General features: G+C 44.2%; 1 protein-coding gene across 4 annotated transcripts in view; it reads left to right on the forward strand.

The window, feature by feature from the left end:
• ALKBH8 (alkB homolog 8, tRNA methyltransferase) overlaps positions 1-12,247 on the forward strand; it is a 55,141-nt gene extending 42,894 nt beyond the window's left edge. For 3 of the 4 annotated variants that reach the window (XM_069883501.1, XM_069883502.1, XM_069883500.1), the window contains exons 10-12: positions 249-514; positions 9,866-10,015; positions 11,498-12,247. In XM_069883501.1, coding sequence (XP_069739602.1) covers positions 249-514; positions 9,866-10,015; positions 11,498-12,067 — 986 coding nt within the window. In that variant the 3' untranslated portion in view covers positions 12,068-12,247. The remainder of the gene's footprint in view (positions 1-248; positions 515-9,865; positions 10,016-11,497) is intronic. The other variant, XM_069883503.1, reaches the window with a different exon arrangement.
• The last annotated feature ends 12,533 nt before the right edge of the window (positions 12,248-24,780 follow it).

The following is a 24,780-nucleotide window of genomic DNA, read 5'->3' on the forward strand; positions in this document are numbered from 1 at the left end:
GTGATCCCTGCAAACAGCCTCTGGTAGACATGGACAGGTTGTTTATTTGGACTTGATGATCTTAGAGGTCTTTTCCAACCTAAGTGATCATATGATTCAAGCTATATAGAACTGCATTTCAGTTTTTAAAAGGTAAAGGAGGAATGAAGCTCTTTATGCATTTTGATATTTCACTTTTAATTTTGTTTTGCTAAATAAGTTTAACCAACAGGGAATAACTTCAACAAAATGGTTTTGTGTGTATCTAGTTTACCCATCTGTCTGCGATAGCCAGAAGGGACAGCAAACACAGGTACGACCTTCGTTTCCCCACAATGAGGAGGAGGCCTCAAAGCTGGAGCAAGAACATGTACACAAGGTGTATGAAGAGATTGCCAGACACTTCAGCAGTACCAGACACAGCCCATGGCCCCGAATTGTGGAGTTTCTCAGGTCACTGCCAAAAGGGTCAATAGTGGCTGATGTTGGTTGTGGTAATGGGAAATATCTGGGCATCAACAAGGATTTGTACATGGTAAGTAGCAGCTACTGTCGCTTGTTTTCACTGGTACAAGTGTTTATTCCATCTCACAGTTGTAGCATGTTGGAGCTTCAGTTGTGGGAAGAGTGCCAAGGACAGAAAGCTCTTTCCTGATCCAATATCAATTACCAATTGTATTGTTTCCACATCTATTCACTATGTGTGTTACCCTTTTCTTTCTTCAAAGCTGCTTTTGCTTTGTGAGTCAAAATATGTCAATGAAAAAAATAGTGATGCACTGAAAAGTGGTAATGGATGCTTTAGCCTTTGTTGTTGTTGAATAAGCTGAGTAAAGGGGAAAATGGTTGGGCAGCTTGAATGCTTCCATCAAGTTTTTCATGTGGCTGGGGAGTAGTGAATGCAATGTACATGTCCCTGAAATCTCCATGGGCAGAGCTGCTTTTCATATATCCTTTCCAGTTCTCTTTGGCCTGGTATCATAGCTTATTGGTGAATGATGTCATATTTGGCTGTCCCATCTCTGGCTCTGTGCACACACACACACATATATATATATGCACAGTATATATTGCTAATAAATATGCCAACGTAAAATCCACGGGGGAGTCTCGGCTTCTGCACAGATTTCTGGCCTTTTTCTTGCTCCCTTTTCCTCACATTTAGACAATTCTGGTATCATTCATGCTTATCACCTTCCTTGTCTCACAGTCTGTACTTAACCTGGTTTTACTTCTCTCCCCTCCTATCAAGGAGACTTGAAGCACATGCAAGTGTGAACCAAGAGATAGTTTTTATTGCAAACATTTCAAAGACTTGTTTTTCAAAGGTCAAACTTCCCATTGTTTTTACCCAAAAGAAATCTTGGAGAGGTGTACAGTATGCTATCTGCTCTCCCCTGTTCCAGAATTGTCTGATTCTTTCCTGTGCTTGTACTGTGAAACACTCTGAAATCCATCAGGCTTGAAAACTTTTATGTAAGGCAAAACATTTATTATTAATAATAAAAGTCAACTCCTCTTTCAGGAGTTTCTGTCCTGCTATTTATATTCAGCTATAAAAACACAAGTTGTTATTTACAGCCCTGTCTGTATTAGTAATGGATTAGTTTCCATTATGGTTCTTAAAACCAAGAACAAAATCAACTGATTTATAAGTAGGAATGTTTATGCCTGACTGCTATAGCCTAAAAATAATTATTAACGTTCAGTACATTTCAGTCTTTCATTCCTGACTCCTGTAAGAAAAATCGGCAAACCTAGCTAGAGAGAAGAAAAGTTTATCAGAGTACCATAAAGGACATCTGGTCCTAGAATGAATTTGGTAATTTGCTATTGTGTAGGTTTGTGGTAGACTTTGAAGACAAAATCTATGTTCTACTGGTGACAACTAATTCTTCTTTGTTGGAGTTATGCTCTAGACTTTGCATTGGCTTATTTTCATCTGCAAGCCAGCACAGAGTCTCAGGAGGATGAATGTGCCACCTTATTTCTGCTATATTGATTTTACATGTCAACCAAAGTGTGCTTAAAGAAAAAAATGGTATATGTTGTACTTACAGGTATTTTTCAACTTTCAACAAGGTATCTTTAGAAGACTAAGGGAACTGCATTTTTGTAGATGAGAAGAACAGTGTGGTGTTACACTGGTTTGGATACAAATGAAGGTAGAGCTTGGAAATCATTCAGTACTGAAGAAGTGTTATCAGTGGATGTCATTTAGATCACCCATCGTGGATATGAGTAGTTGCTGCTAGTGAGGACAATGAGATGATCTAAGGAGACCTGACGATTTGGGAGCAAGTTAATCTGCAGCAATCCGTTTTCTGCTGAGAAGACAGAATACTTTGGGCACATTTGGTGCCAAATATCAGATAGAACTTATCACAAAATGCCACAAAGCCAAGCACTGATCAGCACACACAGGGATAGGGTCAAATTCTTCTAGAAGACATAAGCTCACTTTGTTCGTAGGTGATACAAACCCTCATTCTTTGTCCTGAAAGAAAGTTCCAGTAGACAGGATTTAGAAAAGCATTTTCTTATGGTCAGCGTTTTAGAGAGTGAACTGTTCTGACGATTTTTTTTGTGCATCTTCCTCTAAAGCAACTGGTAATGGATACTATTTGAAGCAAGGTGCTACTTTAAATACTTTGCTATTTCTATGACTGCAGAGGGGAGTGACATTAGTTCTCTATTTTGTGGATTTCAGTTTCTGGGAAATCAGTACTTATTTATTCCTTAATGTGAAATTGGTACTCGGCTATTCCTTAATGGTATTTTCACCTTTATTCCCTTGCCATACTGTTTCATAAGAAGTACTACAGAACAAGTTTTAGCAGTGTATCTGTATTTTTACTAGCATCTCATCTCCTTGGTGCAGTGACTGTGTTGGATGAGTCACCCTGTTCAGCCGCCCTTTTTATCTGAGGGAAAAAGGAACAGTCTTTTCCACTTTATGTTATCCTCTTGTGTTCCTATTTGGGCTCAACAGAAAGGTCTGATTATATAGTGCCATTTCTCATATTGTGTCACTTCCATTTACCACGAGTTGGGCCTGGATCCAAGAGTGAGAGGTTAAAGAATATGGTTTGTGTATCAGGTGCATCACTGGGATAAGGAGAGTGCTCTCTAGATGCAGGGCATCAGTTTCCTCTTATTTATTCCTCTTGACTTGGGGGCATAAAGTCGAAGCAGAAATTTAATAAGTTGCTGCAGCCTTTACTCCACAGCAATTTCTGTGGCTCTTGGTAAGTTTTTATGCACAGTGCACTGGAGTTCTTTGCCTTGGTCCTGTTGGGAAAGAAGCAATACAGCAAAACTGATCTGCTGATACACTGGAAGGCTGCGACGCCATCCAGTGAGACCTGGACAGGCTGGAATGCTGGGCAAGGAGGAACCTCATGAAGATTAACTAAGGCAAGTGTGGAGTCCTGCACCTCAGGAGGATTAACCTCCTACACCAATACAGCTTGGGGGTTGATCTGCTGGAAAGCAGCTCTGTGGAGAAAGACCTGGACGTCCTGGTGGAAAACAAGCTAACCATGACCCAGCAATGTGCCCTCATGGCCAAGAAGGTTAGTGGTGTCTTGGGGTGCATTAAGAAGAGAGTGGCCAGCAGATTGAGGGAGGTTATCCTCCCCCTCTACTCTGCCCTAGTGAGTCTGTATCTATCTGGAGCACCGTGTCTAGTTCTGAGTTCCCCAGCTCAAGAAAGACAAGAAACTACTGGAGAGAGTCCAGTGAAGGGCCACAAAGATGATCAGGGGACTGGAGTATCTGTCTCATGAGGAAGGGCTGAAGGATCTGGGTCTGTCTTACCTGGAAAAGAGAAGACTGAGAAGGAGCCTTATCAATGCTTATAAATATCTCAAGGGCAACTGTCAAGAGGATGGGGCAAGACTCCTCTCAACAGCACCCAGGGACAGCACAAGAGACAAAAGCTCAAACACAGCAAGTTCCACCTGAACATGAGGAAAAACTTCTTTATTGTGAGGGGGACAGAGCATTGGAACAGGCTGTCGAGAGAGGTCATAGAATGTCCTTCTCTGGAAATATTCAAAACCTACCTGGACACTTTCCTGTGCAACCAGCTTTTGGTGACCAGCTTTAGCAGGAGGGTTGGACTGGATGATCCCCAGAGGTCACTTCCAACCCCTACCATTCTGTGATTCTGTGAATGCTGTGAAATTAGGAGTTATTTAAGGGTTGGGTAGAGCTGTCAGTGCAGCCAGGTAGCTTGTAGTGTTTTGACTTGGAAATACTGAAAAACTGAGGCAAGCACTTCCCAAAAGCAAGTGATGTGCTATAAAGGTCACTGTACGTATTTAGATCATAGAATCATAGGATGGTTTGGGTTGGAAGGGACCTTAAAGATCATCCAGTTCTAACCCCCCTGCCATGGGCAGGGACACCTCCCACTAGATCAGGCTGCCCAACGCCCCATCCAACCTGGCCTTGAACACCTCCAGGGATGGGGCAGCCACAGCTTCCCTGGGCAACTTGTTCCAGTGCCTCACCACTCATGGTGAAGAAATTCTTCCTTATATTAAGCCTAAATCTGCCCTCTCCAGTTTATAGCCGTTGCCCCTCATCCTGTCACTACAAGCCTTTGTAAACAGTCTCTCCCCAGCTTTCTTGTAGCCCCCTTCAGGTACTGGAAGGTTGCTATAAGGTCTTCTCGGAGCCTTCTCTTCTTCAGGCTGGACAAGCCTGTTTAGATGGCATAGTTGAAGTAGCAACGCTAATGGTAGATCAAAGCTAAAGTAGCTCTCTTGATAGTTTTAATCTTCAGAGTCTGTCTGAAAATGTCTCCCCTGTGGCCTATTGTATTTTCTTCAGTTTCTTTGGATGATTATATAAAACCTTATCTACTTGAGTATGGTTGTGTGACAATGAAGTGCACAACTCTAGCTACACTCAAGGAAAATGACAGTGCTGTAATGGCTGCACTATTCAGACACAGTGAAAAAGCAGCAATTTCATGACAAGCAAGTTCACATTAAGAGTGTTCGAGTGAGAGATGGAATCCAAGTCTGATGTAGTTAGGGCAAAGATTGGAGAAAGATTTGATTTAATAAAGTTTCAGATTACTTTTTTCTTTTTCTGTCTTGCCCAGCTTTTTATTGTTTGAATAAATGCAAAAGAAAGAAATGGTTTTAGGTTTGGGGCTTCTCTTTGGCACAATCTCCTCCCCACCCAACTTCATGTGTGGAAATTATTTTAACAGTTTATATTTAAGTGCCTTCAAGCTTAATATTCATATCTGTATGCAGGGCTTTTATTTTTACAGAATGCTACGTTTCAGCCTTACCTGTCCCCCCATCACCACAAGGGTTTAATTCCAGGGCCAGTTGACATCATTGAAATGTATCTCATGAATTTTTATGAGCTTTAGCTCTGTCTCCCAGTTTCCAGTGTTCAGGTAGGTGTTGTGATGCAGAAATCCCCACAGGAACATCTAGCATCCTCACGAAGCAAGGATGTGAGTGAAAGACATTGAAGCCTTTCCACTTTGTCTTTTTAAACTTTTAATTGAACTGATAAACTGGTGGGAAATCCAGTAACAAACAACTGAAAATACCGCTGGGCAGATATTTTTTCTTTATCTATAAAGAAATTACTGTCCTTGCCAGAGTACTGATGGTAGGAATAGAAGTGTAGTGATAGGATCGGGGAAGATTTGGATTAGACATTAGGAAAAAATTCTTCACAATGAGGGTGGTGAGGCACTGGAACAGGTTGTCCAGGGAAGTTGTGGCTGCCCCGTCCTTGGAAGTGTTGAAGACCAGGTTGAGCAGCCTGGTCTGGTGGGAGGTGTCCCTGTCCATGGCAAGTGGGGTGGAACTGGATGATCTTTAAGGTCCCTTCCAATCCAAACCTATGATTGTAGGAGACTGAATGCCTTGCTTTAATACAGACTTTCCTCTTTCTGTAGTGTGTGTCATTCAAAGGTAATCAGCAACATTGCTGGTATTTCACACGACTTTCTGAAACACCCTCTAACTACGAGACGTGCATCTCTTATTGTCTGCATTACTGTCCCAAACTGGGATCCGCTGGAACTGGAGGAAAGTTTGACACTTTGTCATTGAGAAATGAACTTCACGTTTTAGACATAGTACTTGGTTTCCACAGACACCCTGATTGGATGGAATGGAAAACCAAAACAGTACGTGAAGGGAATGCTAAAGGCCTGACTCAGACCAACCGGAGCAAGGAGATTTGTCTGTCTTGCTGTGGCTGTGCTGGTGTCTCTTTTTCTGTGTGTGTGTGTGTTTGCTGGAATGTAATTTGGTTCCTTGAGGCTCTCATGCTATTAGTTATAGCTGAAGTGTTTCTCCGGGGAGCCACATAATTCTGTTTGGCGGCTGAATTTCAGAATTAGATGTTGTTTTCTTCATCAGTTTCTAATGTGCTGAATCAGTCAGGTTTCCAGATACTTAAATGAACTAATTCTACCAGGTAGAGTTAGTTATAATGAGATAACATAGAAAGAAAATATATAATGGTAGGCGACGTCGACTTGCCTTTACCTGTTTTTATTTAAGCTTGCGGGAGAATTTATCTCTTGCAGACTTGCAGCACCATTACAAAGCAAGCTAATTATTTCTCTATTCCAAACCTCTGCATTAAGCAGATTTTAGAAAATTTAGTTTCACTACTCCTGGCTGAAACAATGGAAGTCAAGGTGCCTGGGAACACAAAGGAGGAGGATGCGTGTTACCCCATTCCCAGGAAGCCAATACAGAGCTGCTGCAAACTGGGGCAAATCACAAGAGTTGCATTTGATTCTCTCTTCCCTTATCCTCTTTTATCTTAGTCTTTTTTGATACTTACATTAGTATAAAGGTTTGTGATATTCAGCAACTTGCTTAGAGGTGGACTGGCTAAGAGATGGATTCAGCCTAATAGTCAGCCATGCTCTTCAAGATATATATGAGAAATTGGGAGGTTTGAGCAAGGAAAGCTGGGAAACAGTGTAAGAAATGATAAGGATAATTCACAAATAATAAGAAATGGGGAACTTTTTTGATATACATGACTAGGATCACTGAAATGCACTGGATTCTGTTGGTTTTAGGCACTGAACTAATAGCAATTTGTCTGCCTTTCTTTCATTTTCTAGAACAGGTGTCAGCAGGACAGTGTGCTTTGTCCTGAGTATCAGAATTGGAGAGATGAGCAGGCAAAAAATAAAGCACTCCAGTTATATTTTGAGATTTTTTTAAAATGCTTTGATTACATGATTAATTAGAGAAAGAAAAATAAAAACTTTTCTAAACTAGAACTTTCCTTTGAACTGTTTTTCTGTAAGTGAAGCTTCATCACATCGAAGCTTCTACGTGCTTTAGAATGTAGAAGTCGGTAACAGAATTGGGAATTGTTGAGTTAGGGGTCTCTGCCCCTCACTGTGAATGTTTTCTGTGCTCATAGAAATCGAAGAGAGGCTCATTTCCCAGCTGTAAACTGGCATTTCATCGCTGAAATTACCTGCTTTTTGCTGGCTTATTATTTTCTAAGCAACTGAAACCAGTGTATTTTGGATTTTAATGAATGCATATTTCTTGTAAGCTAGAAAATGCAGGGATGTTGTGATTATAATTCTTGTAAAATACCATGCAGAGATAATTCTTGTGAGGATGCTAAGTGTGCTTAGCTCCAGCACCAGGCATGTTTGTGGTGACTCCCTGTGTTCAGCATTTATGCATATATGCATATGTTTCACCTATTATAATGTTTAGATTTAAAAACATGTAAAGTTTTAGCCTAATATACCTATTTTGAGCAGTTGTGATCCATTCAAAGTGATCCATTTCAAGGTCTCAATTTTCATGGCAAACCAGAACCTTTTGGCTTTGGATGTAGGTTGCCTTTAATAAGTATGACAATACAAGTAAGCCTGACTTTGTAATTATTTGATATAATTTAGATGCAAATGAGGACTTCAGATTCTGGCAGTCATGCCTTTGTTCTCATCCTCAGCTCATTGGTTTTCATCAGCATGCAGTGTAGTCCTTTTCAAGGTCACGTTGGGAGGGGAGGATTGAGTTCCGTTATCCAGCTTGGTTTTACTATAGGCATGCAGGGCTGAAGCTTTCTGGGAAAGCTTGTTGTCAGTGGAAGTTGCAAGTATTCTTCCCCTTTCCTTCTGCCAGCAATGAATTTGGCCCTTTGAGTCTTATTAAATGCTGCATGCTAATGTTTTAATTGCAAAAGTAGTTGAAGGCACTGGTAATGAGGCGTGGAATCTCTAACCTGCAGGTTGTCAGCTAAATCCATTCCATGATGGGAGTAATTTAAAGACACTTCAGTTGGCTTCCAGTGTGAAATGATGGGGATTTATGTTTACTTCGAAGTAAACAAGTTTCCTTTTTTTAATCATACATAATGCTATTTACTCAGTGCTTCAATAGGCTCGGAGACAAGGGCAAGGAATAAAGCAGAAGAAAGCAGTGCTAGCATTGATCATTTCAGGTCTGTTTAGAGCTAATTGTCAGGGAGATGTATATATATATTCACATTGTTGGTTTTGTGGAGGATTATCTTGAGTTGTCAGTTCAGCATTCTCACAACTGTTTTCATTTGCTTTGGACCAAAAGTCAGGGAACTTACTAGAAAAGCAGCTCACCTGGAAGCTTTCAAGACATGTTACCGGATCAGAATTCTTTTTTTCTTCAAAACTGTGATGATAGACTGCTAGCTAAAATAATTTGAACTGCTAAAATGAAGAGTTATAATGGAAAATAAATATATTTTCATTAATCATTGTAAAAGAGATTTTTAATTTTAGCAGTACTGTTGTCTCTTCTGGGTTGATTAACCAGAGTAACTTGTTTGCTATTCTCGTTGCATCAAGGATGGTTTAGTATTCTGTCTGTGTCAAATGCAATAAACACTGTCAGCAGTAATTATTTAGAATTCTCAGTCTGTTGTCTACTATCTACTTGTTGCTGATCATTGAAAACAAAAATAAATTTAATATACTCATGTAAGCTGAGTTTGATATATGACTTGGTAGCAGGGCTTTGGTTTGTGTACTTAATGTGGGCGGCAGACATGAAAATGAGGGTGGCGTATACCTCGCTGCATTTGTTCTTTCAGAAGGGTTTGGATCAGTTTGGATTTATTGTTTTCATGCAAGCATGTAAAAGAACTCTCCTACATGATTTTTCTTACCATTTTTGACGTGGACATTGGGTAAGGTACAAAGAGGACAAAAAAAGAAATGAGGTGTCCTGAAATGGTTCCTACAAGTCAATTTATTTGGACAGGAAAATTATGTGCTACAATTTTTGTGCATTGTGATGGTGAGGATGAAGAGGACTGTACCCAAGCACTTCTCTACTTATACTGAAATGATGAAACCTGGTGATTAGTGACGCTGTGTGACTTACTTCAGTGATGCCACCAGATTGTCGTTTACACTTGCAGATTCAGCTTATGCAATTCAGTACTTGCCTGCTTCAAATGGCTGCTACAAAGGTAATTTTATAGGAAAAGACTATACTGAGGCTAGGTTAGGTCAGGTCACATCTCATTTTGCTGGTTTCAAGATATGTTAAGAGTCAGTTTTGAGGAACAGTTAAGTTTAAGCCTGTTCTGTCTTAAGCTGGATCAAAATCAGGGTACTGTAACGAGCTAATACCCAGTCTACCATCTTTGTTTTCATTAACTGTCAGGTTTTTAATTTTTACCTATACTTGGGAACCATATATTCCTCTTACTTAAGGCAATTTTCTCACACTCATTTTCATGTTCAAGTAAAATGTGTTACCTCAGTAGGAGACTGTGATGACTCTATTGCTGTAAGCATCAAGCGAAAATCATTTTCCAGTCTTGTAATTATCCTCTTATGAAAAGCTTAATGAAACACTTTCTGTTACAGGTTGGCTGTGATCGCAGCAAAAACCTTGTGGATATTTGTGGAGAAAAAAATTTCCAGGCTTTTGTCTGTGATGCCCTGTCGGTGCCAATCTGCAGTGGTTCTTGTGATGCCTGCATCTCTATTGCTGTAATCCACCATTTCTCAACAGCGGTGAGTCACCTCTCTCTGTGCTCCACTGCACTGTTGTTTTTTTTTTTGCTGTGCAAAGCTCCTAATGTTATAAAAAACCTGCTAGTCTGGGCTCATGGAAATAAAAGGGAAGAACAGAATGCAGGGAGATCGAAGGTTTGCACTTGGTGCATGCAGTTGTCAGAGCAGAGTTGAGCTGCTTATAGAATCATAGAATCGCTTGGTTGGAAAAGGCCTTTGAGGTCATTGAGTCCAACTGTACCTGTCCACTACTAAACCAGATCCCTATAATCCTTTCGGTGAATAAATTTTTCCTAATGTCTAATCTGAATCTCCCCTGGTGTAACTTGAGGCCATGTCTTCTTGTCCTATCACCTGTCACTTGGCAAAAGAGACCAACACCCACTTCTCTACAGCCTCCTTTCAGGCAGTTGTAGACAGTGAAAAGGTCTCCCCTTAGCCTCCTTTTCTCCAGGGTAAACAACCCCAGTTCCCTCAGCTGTTCCTCTTAACCCTTGCTCTCCAGCCCCTTCACCAGCTTCACTGCCCTTCTCTGGACACACTTCAACACCTCAGTGTCCTTCTTGTAGCGAGGGGCCCAAAACTGAACACAGATTCGAGGTGTGGCTTCACCAGTGCTGAGAACAGGGGCACAATCCCTTCCCTGGTCCTGCTGGCCACACTGTTTCTGTTACTGGCCAAGATGCCTTTGGCTTCTTATGCTGATGCTGCTTCTCAGGCTTTCTCTTTATATTCTTCCTCCGCTTAATAGGTGCTCTTGCTCTTATCTGGCACTTCAATCTTGATGTTTGTATTTCATTTTCATCTGTTTACAGTGAATGACACTGGGAGTCAGAGATATGTTACTTCCCAGCTCGGATCTTGAGCAGATCTCATGTTTTGTTTTCCTCTGTGCCTTTTTTGTCCATCTGCAAAGAACACCAGGGACACTGCTAATGTGTCATATCTCTGGGCCACCTAAGCTTCTCTCGGCATGAAATATGCAATCGTGACAAGTTTTTTAGACCGTGGAACCATAATCTGAGGTGGGGGCCAGTGGCCTCTCCATACCAGATATGCAGCGAATGTTTCAAAATGCAGTATAAAAAAGTAGGAAGAAGTTTGTTTTGGAGAAGGTTGATGTGTCTTCATTTGCCTGGTCAGAGGACCTATGCTTAAGCTATAGATCTGATTCCTTCAGCTGCAAACTTAGGGCGTGTATTATGAATAATGGTAGATCTAGATCAGGGATTTTGGATACTGAACGGCCTTCTTGAAGAAGCATGTGCCATTTCCAGCTGGGCTGATATATGTCTGAGAAATCCTGCTCAGCACAGCACTGTTTTCAAATTGAAAGAGAATATTGTTCAGAAAAATGTCCTGGCTTGCACGTAGCGATGGACAAGAATATGAATAGTGGAATGGTAAGGAGGAATTGCTGCCATTCCATATCCTGTCTCTTTGTTTATGTAGTAGCTTCACACCTTTGCTTTTCCTTTATAGGAGAGGAGACTGGCTGCTATCCGTGAACTAGCCCGGCTTCTAAGACCTGGTGGAACGGCACTCATTTATGTCTGGGCAATGGAGCAAGAGTACAAAAACCAGAAGTCTAAATACCTTAAGGAAAAGAGCGGTAGTAAAGCCAAGGAGGAGGAAATCAATACTGGCACAACCCAGAGACCGCTTAGTGATCAAATGCCTGATAACCGCAGCCAAGACTCAGCATGTTCTGACAGACTCCTTAATGACACAAAGGACAAAGGCTGTGACGCAAAATCAGTCGCAGACTCCAAACTGCCTGTTCACACTAACCGAACCTCCTTTCACTCTCAAGATTTGTTGGTTCCCTGGCACCTGAAAGGTGACACTGAAAAGAAAGGGGAAGGTGTCAGTACAGCGTCATTTCCAGCCGGCTTTAAGGAGCTGCAAGATCTCAGCTCTGTTTTCCACCGTTATTACCATGTGTTCTGTGAAGGGGAACTGGAAGCAGCATGTAGATCCTTGGATTGTGTGAGGGTTCAAAAGAGTTACTATGATCAGGGCAACTGGTGTGTGATTCTAGAGAAGTTGTAGCCTGTGACGTTTCCTCTGCTATTTGTGGCAATTTGTTTGGTTTTTACACTGTAAAAGGTATTTTTAATGCAGGCTGCTGCTATTATCTCTTTTAAAATAGCAGAATAAAGACTGTTTATTGAATTAATGATAATAACTAGCACTGTGTGCATTTGTTAACAAAATAATGGCTGAACCCAGATACTACCTCTGCAGAGTATTTATTTTACTTTTGTGAGTTACAGTGAAGAGGATTGAATGGGAAAGTACTCACCATGGAAATCAGTTGAGCTTTAAAGGCAAAGGGCTTGGTTTTCTCCTTTGTAACACTGGTTTATACTGGTGTAGCTGTAGTGGCCTCCTTACAGCCCACGGATAATTGGAATGGTGCTCTGGACAGAAAGAATAAGGCTGTTTAGGGTATGAAACCGTGGGTCAGGGAGAAGGGAGTGGATGGCATGTGAAGCAGTTTAGCTGAAGAGCCAAACATTGCCTAAAGTTCAGTAGAGGGTCCTGCCTGTTTTGGTGTCTGTCAGGGGTCTCAGGTCTCTTTCAGTTTAGTATTTACTCTCTTTTCTTGGTGGTGGTACTTATGATTTCCTCAAGGGGAACTGGAAAGACAGTGGGGCAGCACAGCCCTTTTTCTTCTCCATGACCTTCAAGCACCCACAATTCATGCTATTACTCCCCAGATTTCTCTGGCTCTTCATCGTAGTGTTGTTTGAAAGCTCCCCTGAGGTGTGAGGTTGCCCACTTGGAATACCCTGACCAGCTCTGCTTTCCTTTGAGCGCAGGGCTCTGTGCCTGCAGCATCACAACTCGTGGTGGGTTGCCAGCTCAGATACCTCTGGTTAAAAAACAGGAAAAAGATTGAAGTAAAAGCAATATTGTTGAAAATTTTCTACGGGGTGGTCTCAATCGCTAAGTGCTAGCAGTGAAACAAGACTTATTTATTATGAGTCAAAAGAGCAAGGAACTGGAGTAGATGGGAACTGGTGCTGGGCTGACTGACTCACAGCAACCATTGCTTCATCTGGCCTTGCTTTGCTTGCTGTCTGCTTCCCCAGAGTCCTTGGGGAAGAAGATCTCATTCTTCAGCTGCATGTGTTGTCTGTGTAGTAGCAGCTCTGTCCTAGCTGATTTTTGGGCCACAGGGAGGCAGAGAGGCATGTCCATGGCAGATGAGCCTTCCTGGGCACGTTCAGGAGTTGTTTGCACTCATTCAATAAATACCACGTAGCTGGGAAGCATTGGACTTCCTATGCACATGTAGTTTGGCTCTTCTGATAGTGCAGTGTGACTGGTGCGTTTGTGTAGGCTGAGCCTTCCTTTCTTCTTGATGACATCTGTGATCAGGCTGTGGGGCATTTACTAATCCAGATGTCAACAGACCCTGGTGTTGTCAGGGGAGACACGGAACTGGAAAGTGAAGAACTAACACCGCTGCTTATGCAGTTTCTATCACAGGATCAACTCACTGTTCGAACAGTGCTCTGGGTGTACAGGTACACAGGAGAAGGCAGTTGTCACTCCAAGCCTTGATTTAAAAAGTCTGTGATGCAGAAAGCGAGTCCAAAGAATGAAGTTGATGCCATAGGCAGAGATAGGAATGTGATCCATTCCCTGACTGTACTGCAGGACTGAGCTGCCCATCTAATCTTAAAACATTGACAGCGTAGCAAACTGTTAAGTTTTCCACCTCCAGACAACTGTTGCAGATGGAGTGGTGCATTTCGCTGGTAAGAGAGAAGTTTATTGATGTAAAACAAAGTTTGATAGTAAATATGACAGTGGTTTACAAGGTTCAATGGCAAAGTACACTTGATTATTTACTGCATAGAGGACAGGGTCAAACAAAACTGTCAGGGAGACTCTCCCATTGAGCCACAATGCTCAGAAAGGACCCCCTTCCTTTCTAAACTTCTCAGAGATGAGTTTAGGTGCAACGGAATCCAGATTTTACTTCAGACCTGGTCAGCGGTTTATCTCTAAAGGATTATATATGTGCAATCAATCCTTCATATCACTTACCTAAGATCTCAGAGTTAGTGTGCTATTAGTCACCGAGGATCTCTTGTGGCAAGGAATCTCTCAACCTCAAAAAGTAACCTTGAAAGGCATCTGTAATCAAGGAGAGAAACTGGTGTGCAGCCCACTGCCATGCAGGAGAGCTCAGTGGTCTCTGAGCTGTCCACTGTGGAGTAAGAAGCTTGACTTGTTATATTTGCATACTGAGTGCAGATGCCAGTTTCTTCCAAAGCTGGCTTGAGTCGGACACCAACCAGCACAGTGTCCGAGTGGGTGCGTTATCGTAGAATAGCCCTGGGCTGTTGTGGTGTTATCTCTCTCCCTTGAATCCACCTTGAGCCAGATGGATGCAGCCATCAGAGCAAATGCATCATGACCACCACCGGTGCTTATTTCTTGATCAGGTTATCAGAATGAGAGGGGCTAATTGTAGCTCTTGCAGTCAGTATGGAGGTTCCCATACACTAATGTGTAGCCTACAGGCAGTTATCCTGTGTGTTTGGGGCTGATACCTGTTCTCTGACTGTGCTTTTTGCTTCTCCTTTGCCCCTTGTTTGTCTCTTGTTTTGTCTCATTGCTGTTTGCTGTTTTCTTCTTCCTTTGTCCTAGAGGGGAACTTGTCCTTGCTTCTGCCCCCAGCTGGACAGACAGCAGCACTGGGAAAACACACAGGAGTGTGCTGTGAGTAAATGGCAACACTGAATAATAGATACCTTACCTGAAGGGAGCCTACAAGAAAGCTGGGAAGGGACTTTTTACAAGGGCATGGAGTGATAGGACCAAGGAAAATGGCTTTAAATTGTAAGAGGGAAGATTTAGATTAGACATTAGGAAGAAATTCTTCACAATGAGGGTGGTGAGGCACTGGCACTGGTTGTCCAGGGAAGCTGTGGCTGCCCCATCCCTGGAGGTGTTCAAGGCCAGGTTGGATGGGGCCTTGAGCAGCCTGGTCTGGTGGGAGGTGTCCCTGCCCAAGGCAGGTGGGATGAAACTGAATGATCTTAAAGGTCCCCTCCAACCCAAACCATTCTATGATTCCATGGTATTTAAGCTAAGAAAACTTAATGAAATGTGGCAAACCAACTGTGAGACCTGGGTTGTTATTTTACTTTTATTTGTCATGACATACTGCTGAGAAACCTGCCTACCCGTTAATAAGACTGTACTTGTGTTTTGCAGAGGTGCACCAGCATGCTGTTTCCTTCTGGGATAGTTCCAAAGAAAGTTGCATTTCCCACTGGGGGCCCATTTTCAGAGGAGCCTTGCATAACGCAGTTTTCCATCGAGGTCCGTGTGCACTGGGCATCAGCCCTGGGATGCTGTGTTTGGGTGCAGCAGTGCACCTGGTACCCAGGTGGGCTGTGGGAGTGGAGTGAGCCCAGGCAGCTCCCCAGGGCAGTGCCATGCAGCATCCGTGTGTCACTGCTGACAGAGGGCAGGGGCAGTCTCTGCTGGGTGTCTGTGTAGGATCATAGAATCATAGAATAATAGAATAACCAGGTTGGAAGAGACCCACTGGATCATCGAGTCCAACTGTTCCTATCAAACACTAAACCATGCCCCTTAGCACCTCGTCCACCTGTGCCTTAAACACCTCCAGGGAAGGGGACTCAACCACCTCCCTGGGCAGCCTGTTCCAGTGCCCAATGACCCTTTCTGTGAAGAATTTTTTCCTAATGTCCAGCCTAAAGCTCCCCTGGTGGAGCTTGAGGCCATTCCCTCTTGTCCTGTCCCCTGTCACTTGGGAGAAGAGGCCAGCACCCTCCTCTCTACAACCTCCTTTCAGGTAGTTGTAGAGAGCAATGAGGTCTCCCCTCAGCCTCCTCTTCTCCAGGCTAAACACCCCCAGCTCTCTCAGCTGTTCCTCATAAGGCCTGTTCTCCAGCCCCTTCACTAGCTTCATTGCTCTTCTCTGGACTCACTCCAGAGCCTCAACATCCTTCTTGTGGTGAGGGGCCCAGAACTGAACACAGGATTCGAGGAGTGGTCTCACCAGTGCCGAGTACAGAGGGAGAAGAACCTCCCTGGACCTGCTGGTCACGCCGTTTCTGATCCAAGCCAAGATGCCATTGGCCTTCTTGGCCACCTGGGCCACTGCTGGCTCATGTTCAGTCGCTGTCAACCAACACCCCCAGGTCCCTCTCCTCCAGGCAGCTTTCTAGACAGACTTCTCCTAGTCTGTAGCTCTGCATAGGGTTGTTGTGCCCCAAGTGCAGGACCCGGCCTTTGGCCTTGTTAAACCTCATGCCATTGGACTCTGCCCAGCGGTCCAGCCTGTTCAGATCCCTTTGCAGAGCCTCCCGACCCTCCAGCAGATCCACACTTCCACCCAGCTTAGTGTCATCTGCAAACTTGCTCAGGGTGCACTCGATGCCTTCATCCAGGTCATTGATGAAGACATTGAACAGGGCTGGAGGCAGCACTGAGCCCTGGGGAACCCCACTTGTCACTGGCCTCCAGCTGGATTTCACACCATTTCCCACCACTCTCTGGGCCCGGCCAGCCAACCAGTTTTCCACCCAGTGTAATGACTAACTGACTAGATTGGGCTGCCTTTCATTTCTTATTACTTACAGAAAGTAGGAGGACCTCGTCTCTTATGCTCTTTATCTGTGTGGGCATGTGTTTATTGGTGCCTGGACGCCTGCTGAGTGCACAGCAGCTGCTGTTCCATTTATCTGGATGTGAATTTTCCACAAGGATATACAGTCAGCTCACAAGAAATGTGAGAAAGTCCAGAATGCTGCCGTGTCTTGTCCTTGTGTGACAAATGAGGAATCAGTTCTGCAGAAGTACTCGATTATTCAATGGAGAATCATAGAATGGTTTTGGTTGCAAGGAACCATAAAGATCATCCACTCCCAATCTCCTGTGATGGGCAGGGACACCTCCCACCAGACGAGGCTGCTGAAGGTCCGCATCCAGCCTTACCTTGAACGCTTCCAGAGAGGGGGCAGCCACCATTTCCCTGGGCAGCCTGTTCCAGTGCCCCACCACTCTCATCATGAAGAATTTCTTCCAAATATTTAGTTCAAACCTTCCACTTCCAACGTACTCTTTTGCTGACTGAGGAGAGCACAGGGGTGCTGCCTTCAGATTAACTGTTGGCTCAAATCTGGGCATAGTGTTAAGCGCTGTCCTAACCTAGGGCTCAAATGTACCAAGTAGACAAATTCTGAACAGTCAGATGTGGGCTTCATGTAACAGAGATCTCTTCTTCTCTGGCCATGTGGCTTCCCCCAGACCTCTGCTGCTTCCCTCTACTTCGCCAGCAGCGGCAGTATTAGGCAGTGTCTGATGTGGCATTAAGCATTTCTGGACTGCCAAGACTTATTAATGTCATTTCTGGACTGATACATAACAAAGAGATCAGATTCTCTCTCCCCCCCGGTTCTGCACGTGGGATGTCCAAGAGAAAAGTCAGACTTTGCTGTTGGCCTCTGAATACATTGATATCCCTGCTGTGAGGTACTCCCTTCAGCCAGCTGCTTTTGTCTAAGTCACAGCAGCATTTCCTATCCATTCAGCCCTGACCCAGAGCAGAAACTGTCACCTTCCCTGCCCCAGGCAGGTGATGGATCTCAGCTGGTACTGGTTCTGGAATGGGGTTTTGGCATGGAGAACATTGGCTTGTTGTGTTGGAGAGAGTTGCCCAGAGAGTGGTGGGAAATGGTGTGAAATCCAGCTGGAGGCCAGTGACAAGTGGGGTTCCCCAGGGCTCAGTGCTGGCTCCAGCCCTGTTCAATGTCTTTATCAATGACCTGGATGAAGGCATCGAGTGCACCCTGAGCAAGTTTGCGGATGACACTAAGCTGGGTGGAAGTGTGGATCTGCTGGAGGGTCGGGAGGCTCTGCAAAGGGATCTGAACAGGCTGGACCGCTGGGCAGAGTCCAATGGCATGAGGTTTAACAAGGCCAAAGGCCGGGTCCTGCACTTGGGGCACAACAACCCTGTGCAGTGCTACAGACTAGGAGAAGTCTGTCTAGAAAGCTGCCTGGAGGAGAGGGACCTGGGGGTGTTGGTTGACAGCGACTGAACATGAGCCAGCAGTGTGCCCAGGTGGCCAAGAAGGCCAATGGCATCTTGGCTTGGATCAGAAACGGTGTGACCAGCAGGTTCAGGGAGGTTATCCTCCCTCTGTACTCGGCACTGGTGAGACCGCTCCTCGAATCCTGTGTTCAGTTCTGGGCCCCTCACCACAAGAAGGATGTTGAGGCTCTGGAGCGAGTCCAGAGAAGAGCAACAAAGCTGGTGAAGGGGCTGGAGAACAGGCCTTATGAGGAGCGGCTGAGAGAGCTGGGGTTGTTTAGCCTGGAGAAGAGGAGGCTGAGGGGAGACCTCATTGCTCTCTACAACTACCTGAAGGGAGGTTGTGGAGGGGAGGGTGCTGGCCTCTTCTCCCAAGTGATGGGGGACAGGACAAGAGGGAATGGCCTCAAGCTCCGCCAGGGGAGGTTCAGGCTTGACATAAGGAAAAAATTTTTCACAGAAAGGGTCATTGGGCACTGGAACAGGCTGCCCAGGGAGGTGGTTGACTCGCCTTCCCTGGAGATGTTTAAGGTGTGGGTGGACGAGGTGCTGAGGGGCATGGGTTAGAGATTGGTGGGAATGGTTGGACTCGATGATCCTGTGGGTCTCTTCCAACCTGGTGATTCTATGATTCTATGTTTCTATGAACGTGCTGTACATAACTCATTACCAAAGGAGATTTTCCTGGTGTTCCTAAGGGCTGTGAGCTGGAGGCTGGTCCCAGGAGCACGTCAGTTCTTCAAAGGTGTTAGAAGAGTTGAAAGAACTCTGACACCCTTTGAGGCCTGAAAACATTCTGAAATATTTCTTTGATTAAACCCAGGCAGTCTCTTCAGATGCTCTGCGAGGAATCAAGCAGTGAAGGAGAAAATGAGAAGGGAGGACGGCAGGTAGGTGTTTACAGAATGTGTTGCAGAGGTTTATGGAGGATCTCATTATGACACAGAACTTCGTGCTACGTGGCTGCCCTCTGCTTGTCCTTTTTTACCTCCTGGAAGTGTAATGAGCTGAAACTCCTTAAGGTCAACAGTTGGATTTAAATGTTGTGTGTCTCACAGCGCAATGGTTTTCATAATAATTACGTTCCTTTTTTTGGCCTTATTTAAATAACGAATGTGCTTAAATGGTTATTCATTTGCAATCTAGAAGATAAAGGGAAGGCTCTATGTGGGTATGACCTGTGCAGTGAATGCCGATGCCTCTCCTGCAGCTTCCTCCCTGTGTCCCAGGCATCCTCATAGTGCCTCAGTGCACCCAGGAGCTGGGTAGTGGGAATTTCTGCTCTGGCTCAAATGCAGCCCTTGGTTTAGCTCTGAGCCTGTGCAGGCAAATGTCTGGTGGTGTGACCAGAGGTGGCTGGTTTGGGCGTCACTGCTCCCCTTGTTCTCAGCCTCCTTTTCCAGGGGCCACGAGGCCACCCCACCTGACCCTGCATCAGACAGGCCTGTCTGCAGATGTGTTGCACTGTCCTGCCCTGACAAAACAAGTGCTCCAGAGCATTTGTGGGCTTCAAGCTGAATGCACAAATGATGGGATTTGTTTTCCCAGGGGCAGACAGAAAAATGAAACCTGCAAAGCAACGAGGGCTTCTCTTAACTGCAGAGAGGTTCTTCAGGCTGGTGTCCTGGTGCAATGTGGCCAGTGAAAGAAAAACTCCCCCAGAACTCAGGGAGTCTGGATTTTGTTTTTAAAGAGCAATTAATTCATCTGGCTAATCATTTCCCCGCAGGAAGTGGTTCCTCCCGTGACGTAACTGTTTAGCTTTCCCTGAGAACAACTGTAGATGCTGTTTCTGGAGACTGTTTTTAACAGGGCACGTTTTCAAATGGGTATAGTAGCAGATGGGTACGGTTGGATGTGATGATCTCAAAGGTCTTTTCCAACCTAGGGGTACTATGAATTTATGCTTAATTGGAAGAGGCTTAGGACAGCAGATGGCATACGCATGCTGACTGTGTTGCTTTGCTGACTAAGAGCCCAGAAAAGCTGCATGGGGACCACAGCTTCTCTTCAGAGAGCTTAAAGGACTGGCCATAGCAGAGTGAACAGAAGATAAGCTCCTGTACCACTTCTCAAGGCTATATGAAGTCAGCTGTAGAGGAGAATGCAGTAGGAAAGGTGATTTTTCTCAGGTTTGGAACTTCTCCAGCAGTTTTAACATGATGGAAGAATTCGTGACAGATTTACATGTCAGTCTTTGATCAAAGCATCAAAATCTACTTGAGAATCTGTATCAAGTGTAGCTTCCAAAAGATAATTCTAAGAGAATATTGAATATTTAGGTCTTTACTGAGCAACTGAAGTCCCTATTTTGCTACTCGCTGGGTTTTTTTTTTTCCTGTTTAGTGTTTGTTTTTTTAGAACTGTTTCTCTATTTTTGGTTGAGTTCGTTAAGATCTTTATTTTTCTGTGCACAACAATTTCAACATAGTTTTGTTGAAATCTGTGATGAAAAATTTGCGGATGTGTTTAGTGGAGTTCTGCATGTGAAAAAAAAATTCCATGTGCAAGAAACAATACAAAAATCTTTAAGCTTTCATTTTAAGTACATTCCTTGTTTATCAAACATTAAAATACAAAATCAATACAAACCCAAATCCCAAGTACCATCTCTCATCGCAAGCCATGCTTCAGCCTTTGGGTTGGCTGGTTAGTCTGTTTTTTCCCATTTTATGATACCTCTCCAGCGGTATTTCACATCGGGTTTGGTTCCACAGGCATGTTCCTCACCAGCAAAGGCAAAATGAGATATATCTTCTCTTAAGGTGCAGATCCCATCTCTCAGCTACGCTGAAAGAGGATATTAAGAAGAAAATTTTTTTTTTCTGTGAGGGTGCTGAGGCACTGGAAGAGATTGTCCTGAGAAGTCGTGGATGCCCCATCCCTGGAGGTGTTCATAGCCAGGCTGGATGGGTCTTTGAGCAACCTGATCCAGTGGAAGGTGTCCCTGTATGATCTTTAAGGTCCCTTCCAACCCAAACCAATCTATGATTCTATGAAAACTCTGAGATGGCTGCACGGAGAAAAATTACATGAGATACATGATTTGTAGAGGGAAAGAGGCAGATGAGACCACCCCAGCTCAAGGTTCATCCATGGACTTATGTAGATCTGTACTGAAGGTCCAGATGCCAGGAGATGATATTTGATCCCTTCCAACGCTTTCACTTTGCCTAATCTCTCCTTTTTTACAGGTATATTGCTCTGTTTATAATAAGCATTTTTAAGAAGTGACAGCTGAATAACAAACCATCAAGACACAGAAATCACACATTTCTGTGTCAGCAAACAGCATTCCAGTTTCTTCCTTCTGGAAAAGCTTTTGAATGGTAGGAAACATTGAAGCAAGGTGAGGATTTAGGAAGAAAAAGCAATTAGTATGTACCAAAGATATAGATATTTAGGTCCAAGTTTTTTCTCCTTCATAAGTTCTATGTGCTCAGAGTGGTTTGGGAGTTACAGGAATAAAAAGTCTAGAGCTGAGGATAATTTATCCTTTTATCAGACACATTGCAGACTTGTTCAGAGAGGCAATATATTAGTGAAAGTTTGAGAAACAGAATGGTACTCTGATGCCGATGCAGAGAGAAGCCAGTGGTTGTTCATTTTGAAAATAAAGGATCTCCTGGGTAGAATGACATTTATTTTTTTTTTTTATGCTGCACCTGCACGATTGGTCCAAATCAGACCTGGCTGCTGGTAGGATGTGCATCTCTCTAGCCTGGACAGAGCCAGGTCTCTCATATCTGTCCGTGCTGTGACTGGTTTATGATTTGATCCAGAAATGCTCAAGGTATCTCTGAGTTCAAGGAGGCTGAAGACACCTGCATTGGTGTTAGGTTATTTGCTTTTATGGGGACAGCCATGGACTCAGCTCTGTAGCTCAGATAAATCACAGAAAGTCAGATTCCCCTACAATTCTTCCGTGCCAGACTTGCAGGTCACTGAGCCCAGGAGATGAATTTACAGTCCTGCACATCCTTCTGCACTCCCTCTGAGTCAGAGGCACGAATTCAACACAAGGAGCAGCAAACAGGCAAAGTGTACTTCTTGATGAAGATGAGTGTTTGGAGTCAAAACCTACAAGAATCTCCTGACATCTTGGTCTCCTGGCTCCTGATATGTGTTTCTACAGCATCACACATGGTGGAATCAGAAGTGGACCATACAAGAGGGGCTCAGTCCCATGGAGCTGTGATTAGGATGCCTGGAGAATGGGTCACCTCCTGAGGCTTGAGCATAGCTTTGAAATGTAGATAGGAGGTAGAGGAAGAGCTGCTTAGTGATGGGAATGCATAAAGCAGAACTGCAAGTTCTGGAGCTACTGGAGAGAGTCCAGCAGAGGACCACAAAGATGATGAGGGGACTGAGGCATCTCTCTTATGAGGAAAAGCTGAGTAAGCCTGGTCTGTTTTGCCTGGAAAAGAGAAGACTTGAGAGGGAATCATATCAATGCTTATAAATATCTAAAGGATTGATGTGAAGAGGATGGGGCCAGACTCTTCTCAACAGTGCCCAGCACAGGACAAGGGGCAATGGATACAAACTGGAGCACAGAAAGTTCCACCTGAATATGAGGAAGAATTTCTTTACTATGAGGGTGACAAGAGCACTGGAACAAGCTGCCCAGGGAGGTTATGGAATCTCCTTCTCTGGATTCAGAATCTTCTGGGATGCGTTCCTGTGCAACCTGCTGTAGGTGAACCTGCTTTAGTAGGGATATTGGACTGGATTATCTTCAGAGGTCACTTTCAGCTTCGACCGTTCTGTGGTTCTGTGAATTCTGTGACTTCTCAAATGCTCAGGCCTACAAGGCTATTGAGTGGGAAGTTTTCTCATTGCAGTTTTAGATGTGCAGTGTTTTGGATCAACAGACAGTTGCTAACAGGACAGCTTGTTCCTTTTGGGGTCAGGTGTCCTTGAACCAGCTTTTGTTTTGTATCAGAGTCATAAGTAGTCAAGTAAAAGGCACGTTTGGGCTCTGGAGTGGCTGTGAAATGACAGCTGTAGAAGAGCACATCATATTTCAAACCTGACAGGAGGTAAGGGCATGGGTCTGAGGGCTCAGTGGAGTTGCTTTGTTTGATATTTTCTGTTAAAGCACTGATGAAGGGAAGGGCCTGGGGGAACATGCACAGAGAGCTGTGCACTTCTGAGCTTGCTGGGGAGTTGCTCAGTCTGTGTGGTGCCATGGAGAAGATAGCTATGCTGTTGCTGTTGTGTGCGGAGACAGAGATACAGAAACATATTAGATACACAGAAAATGTATTTAGATATCTGTGTCTTCCAAGCGCAGGGTCAAGACACCACTTAAATTTAGTTCTCTGATGCCTCTTTAGGAAGTGTGGCCATTTACCATGGGCCACCACAGTTGTGATGTGGCTCTGAGGGTGGCTGGTTGAGGATCTGGTCTTCGCTGTTTGTCTTTCTGCAGGGATGTGTGGCAGTTCAGGTAACAGAGCTACAGACCTGGCAGATGATTCTTGACTCCCATATTATATTAATAGAATCATAGAACGGTTTGAGTTGTAAGGGACCTTAATAATCATCTAGTTCCAACCCCACTGCCCTGGGCAGAGACACCTCCCGCCAGACCAGGCTGCTTAAGGCCCCATCCAACCTGGCGTTCAGCACTTCCAAGGAGCAGACATCCACACCTTCCCTGGACAACCTGTTCCAGTGTCTCACCACCCTCATTGTGAAGAATTTCCTCATAATGCCTAATCTAAATATTCTTCTTTACATGAGGAACAGAAGGAAAAATACAACCCTTTTCCTTGGCAATAGAGCCTTTCACTGCAATAGCACACTTTCAGGATTTAGGGTAAAGTCCTCTAAATGCCCTCCAGCAGGAAAAGTTCACATCATTTTCTACTCTACAGAAAAAACATACATTACTGTGCAGACAGAACCAGATTGTCATGGACAATCACATCCCTCTTGTTCCCTGTCCCTAGAATCATAGAATCACAGAATCATTAGGTTGGAAAAGACCTTTGAGATCATCAGCTCCAATCATACCGGTCCACTACTAAATCATGTCCCCAAGTACCTCATCTACAGGCCTTTTAAACATCTCCAGGGATGGTAACTTAACCACCCCCCTGGCAGCCTCTGGCAGTGCCCGAGAACCCTTTATGTGAAGAAATTTTTCTTAATGTCCAATCTAAACTTCCCCTGATCCAGCTTAAGGCCATTCCCTCTTGTCCTGTCACTTGGCAGAAGAGGCCAGCACCCTCCTCTCCACAACCTCCTTTCAGGTAGTTGTAGAGAGCAATGAGGTCTCCCCTCAGCCTCCTCTTCTCCAGGCTAAACAGCCCGGTGTTCCTCAGCCACTCCTCGTAAGCCAAGACTAAACTGTGTTCAGAGTCAGGTTGGTTGGGGCTTTGAGCAACCTTATCTAGTGAAAGATGTCCCTGCCCAGTACGGCAAGGAGTTGAACAAGACGATCTTTGAAAGTTCCTTCCAATTCCAATCTTTCTATGATTACCGATTCTCCCATTATGACTTGATTCCTTGTTTTGCTTCTGAGGCAACTCTAGAATTCCTGTCTCACTGCAGGAAAGCTGGAACAAAATTGCACTCCCTCAGTTTCATTCAATTTGTCCGAGTCTGATTTGTGTGCCAGCCTCCTTTAAACAGACACAGGGGTGCTGCTTTGGATAAAGAGTGAGGC

This window comes from Phaenicophaeus curvirostris, chromosome 1 (genome assembly GCF_032191515.1).
Source record: "Phaenicophaeus curvirostris isolate KB17595 chromosome 1, BPBGC_Pcur_1.0, whole genome shotgun sequence".
NCBI classification, from domain to species: Eukaryota; Metazoa; Chordata; class Aves; order Cuculiformes; family Cuculidae; genus Phaenicophaeus; species Phaenicophaeus curvirostris.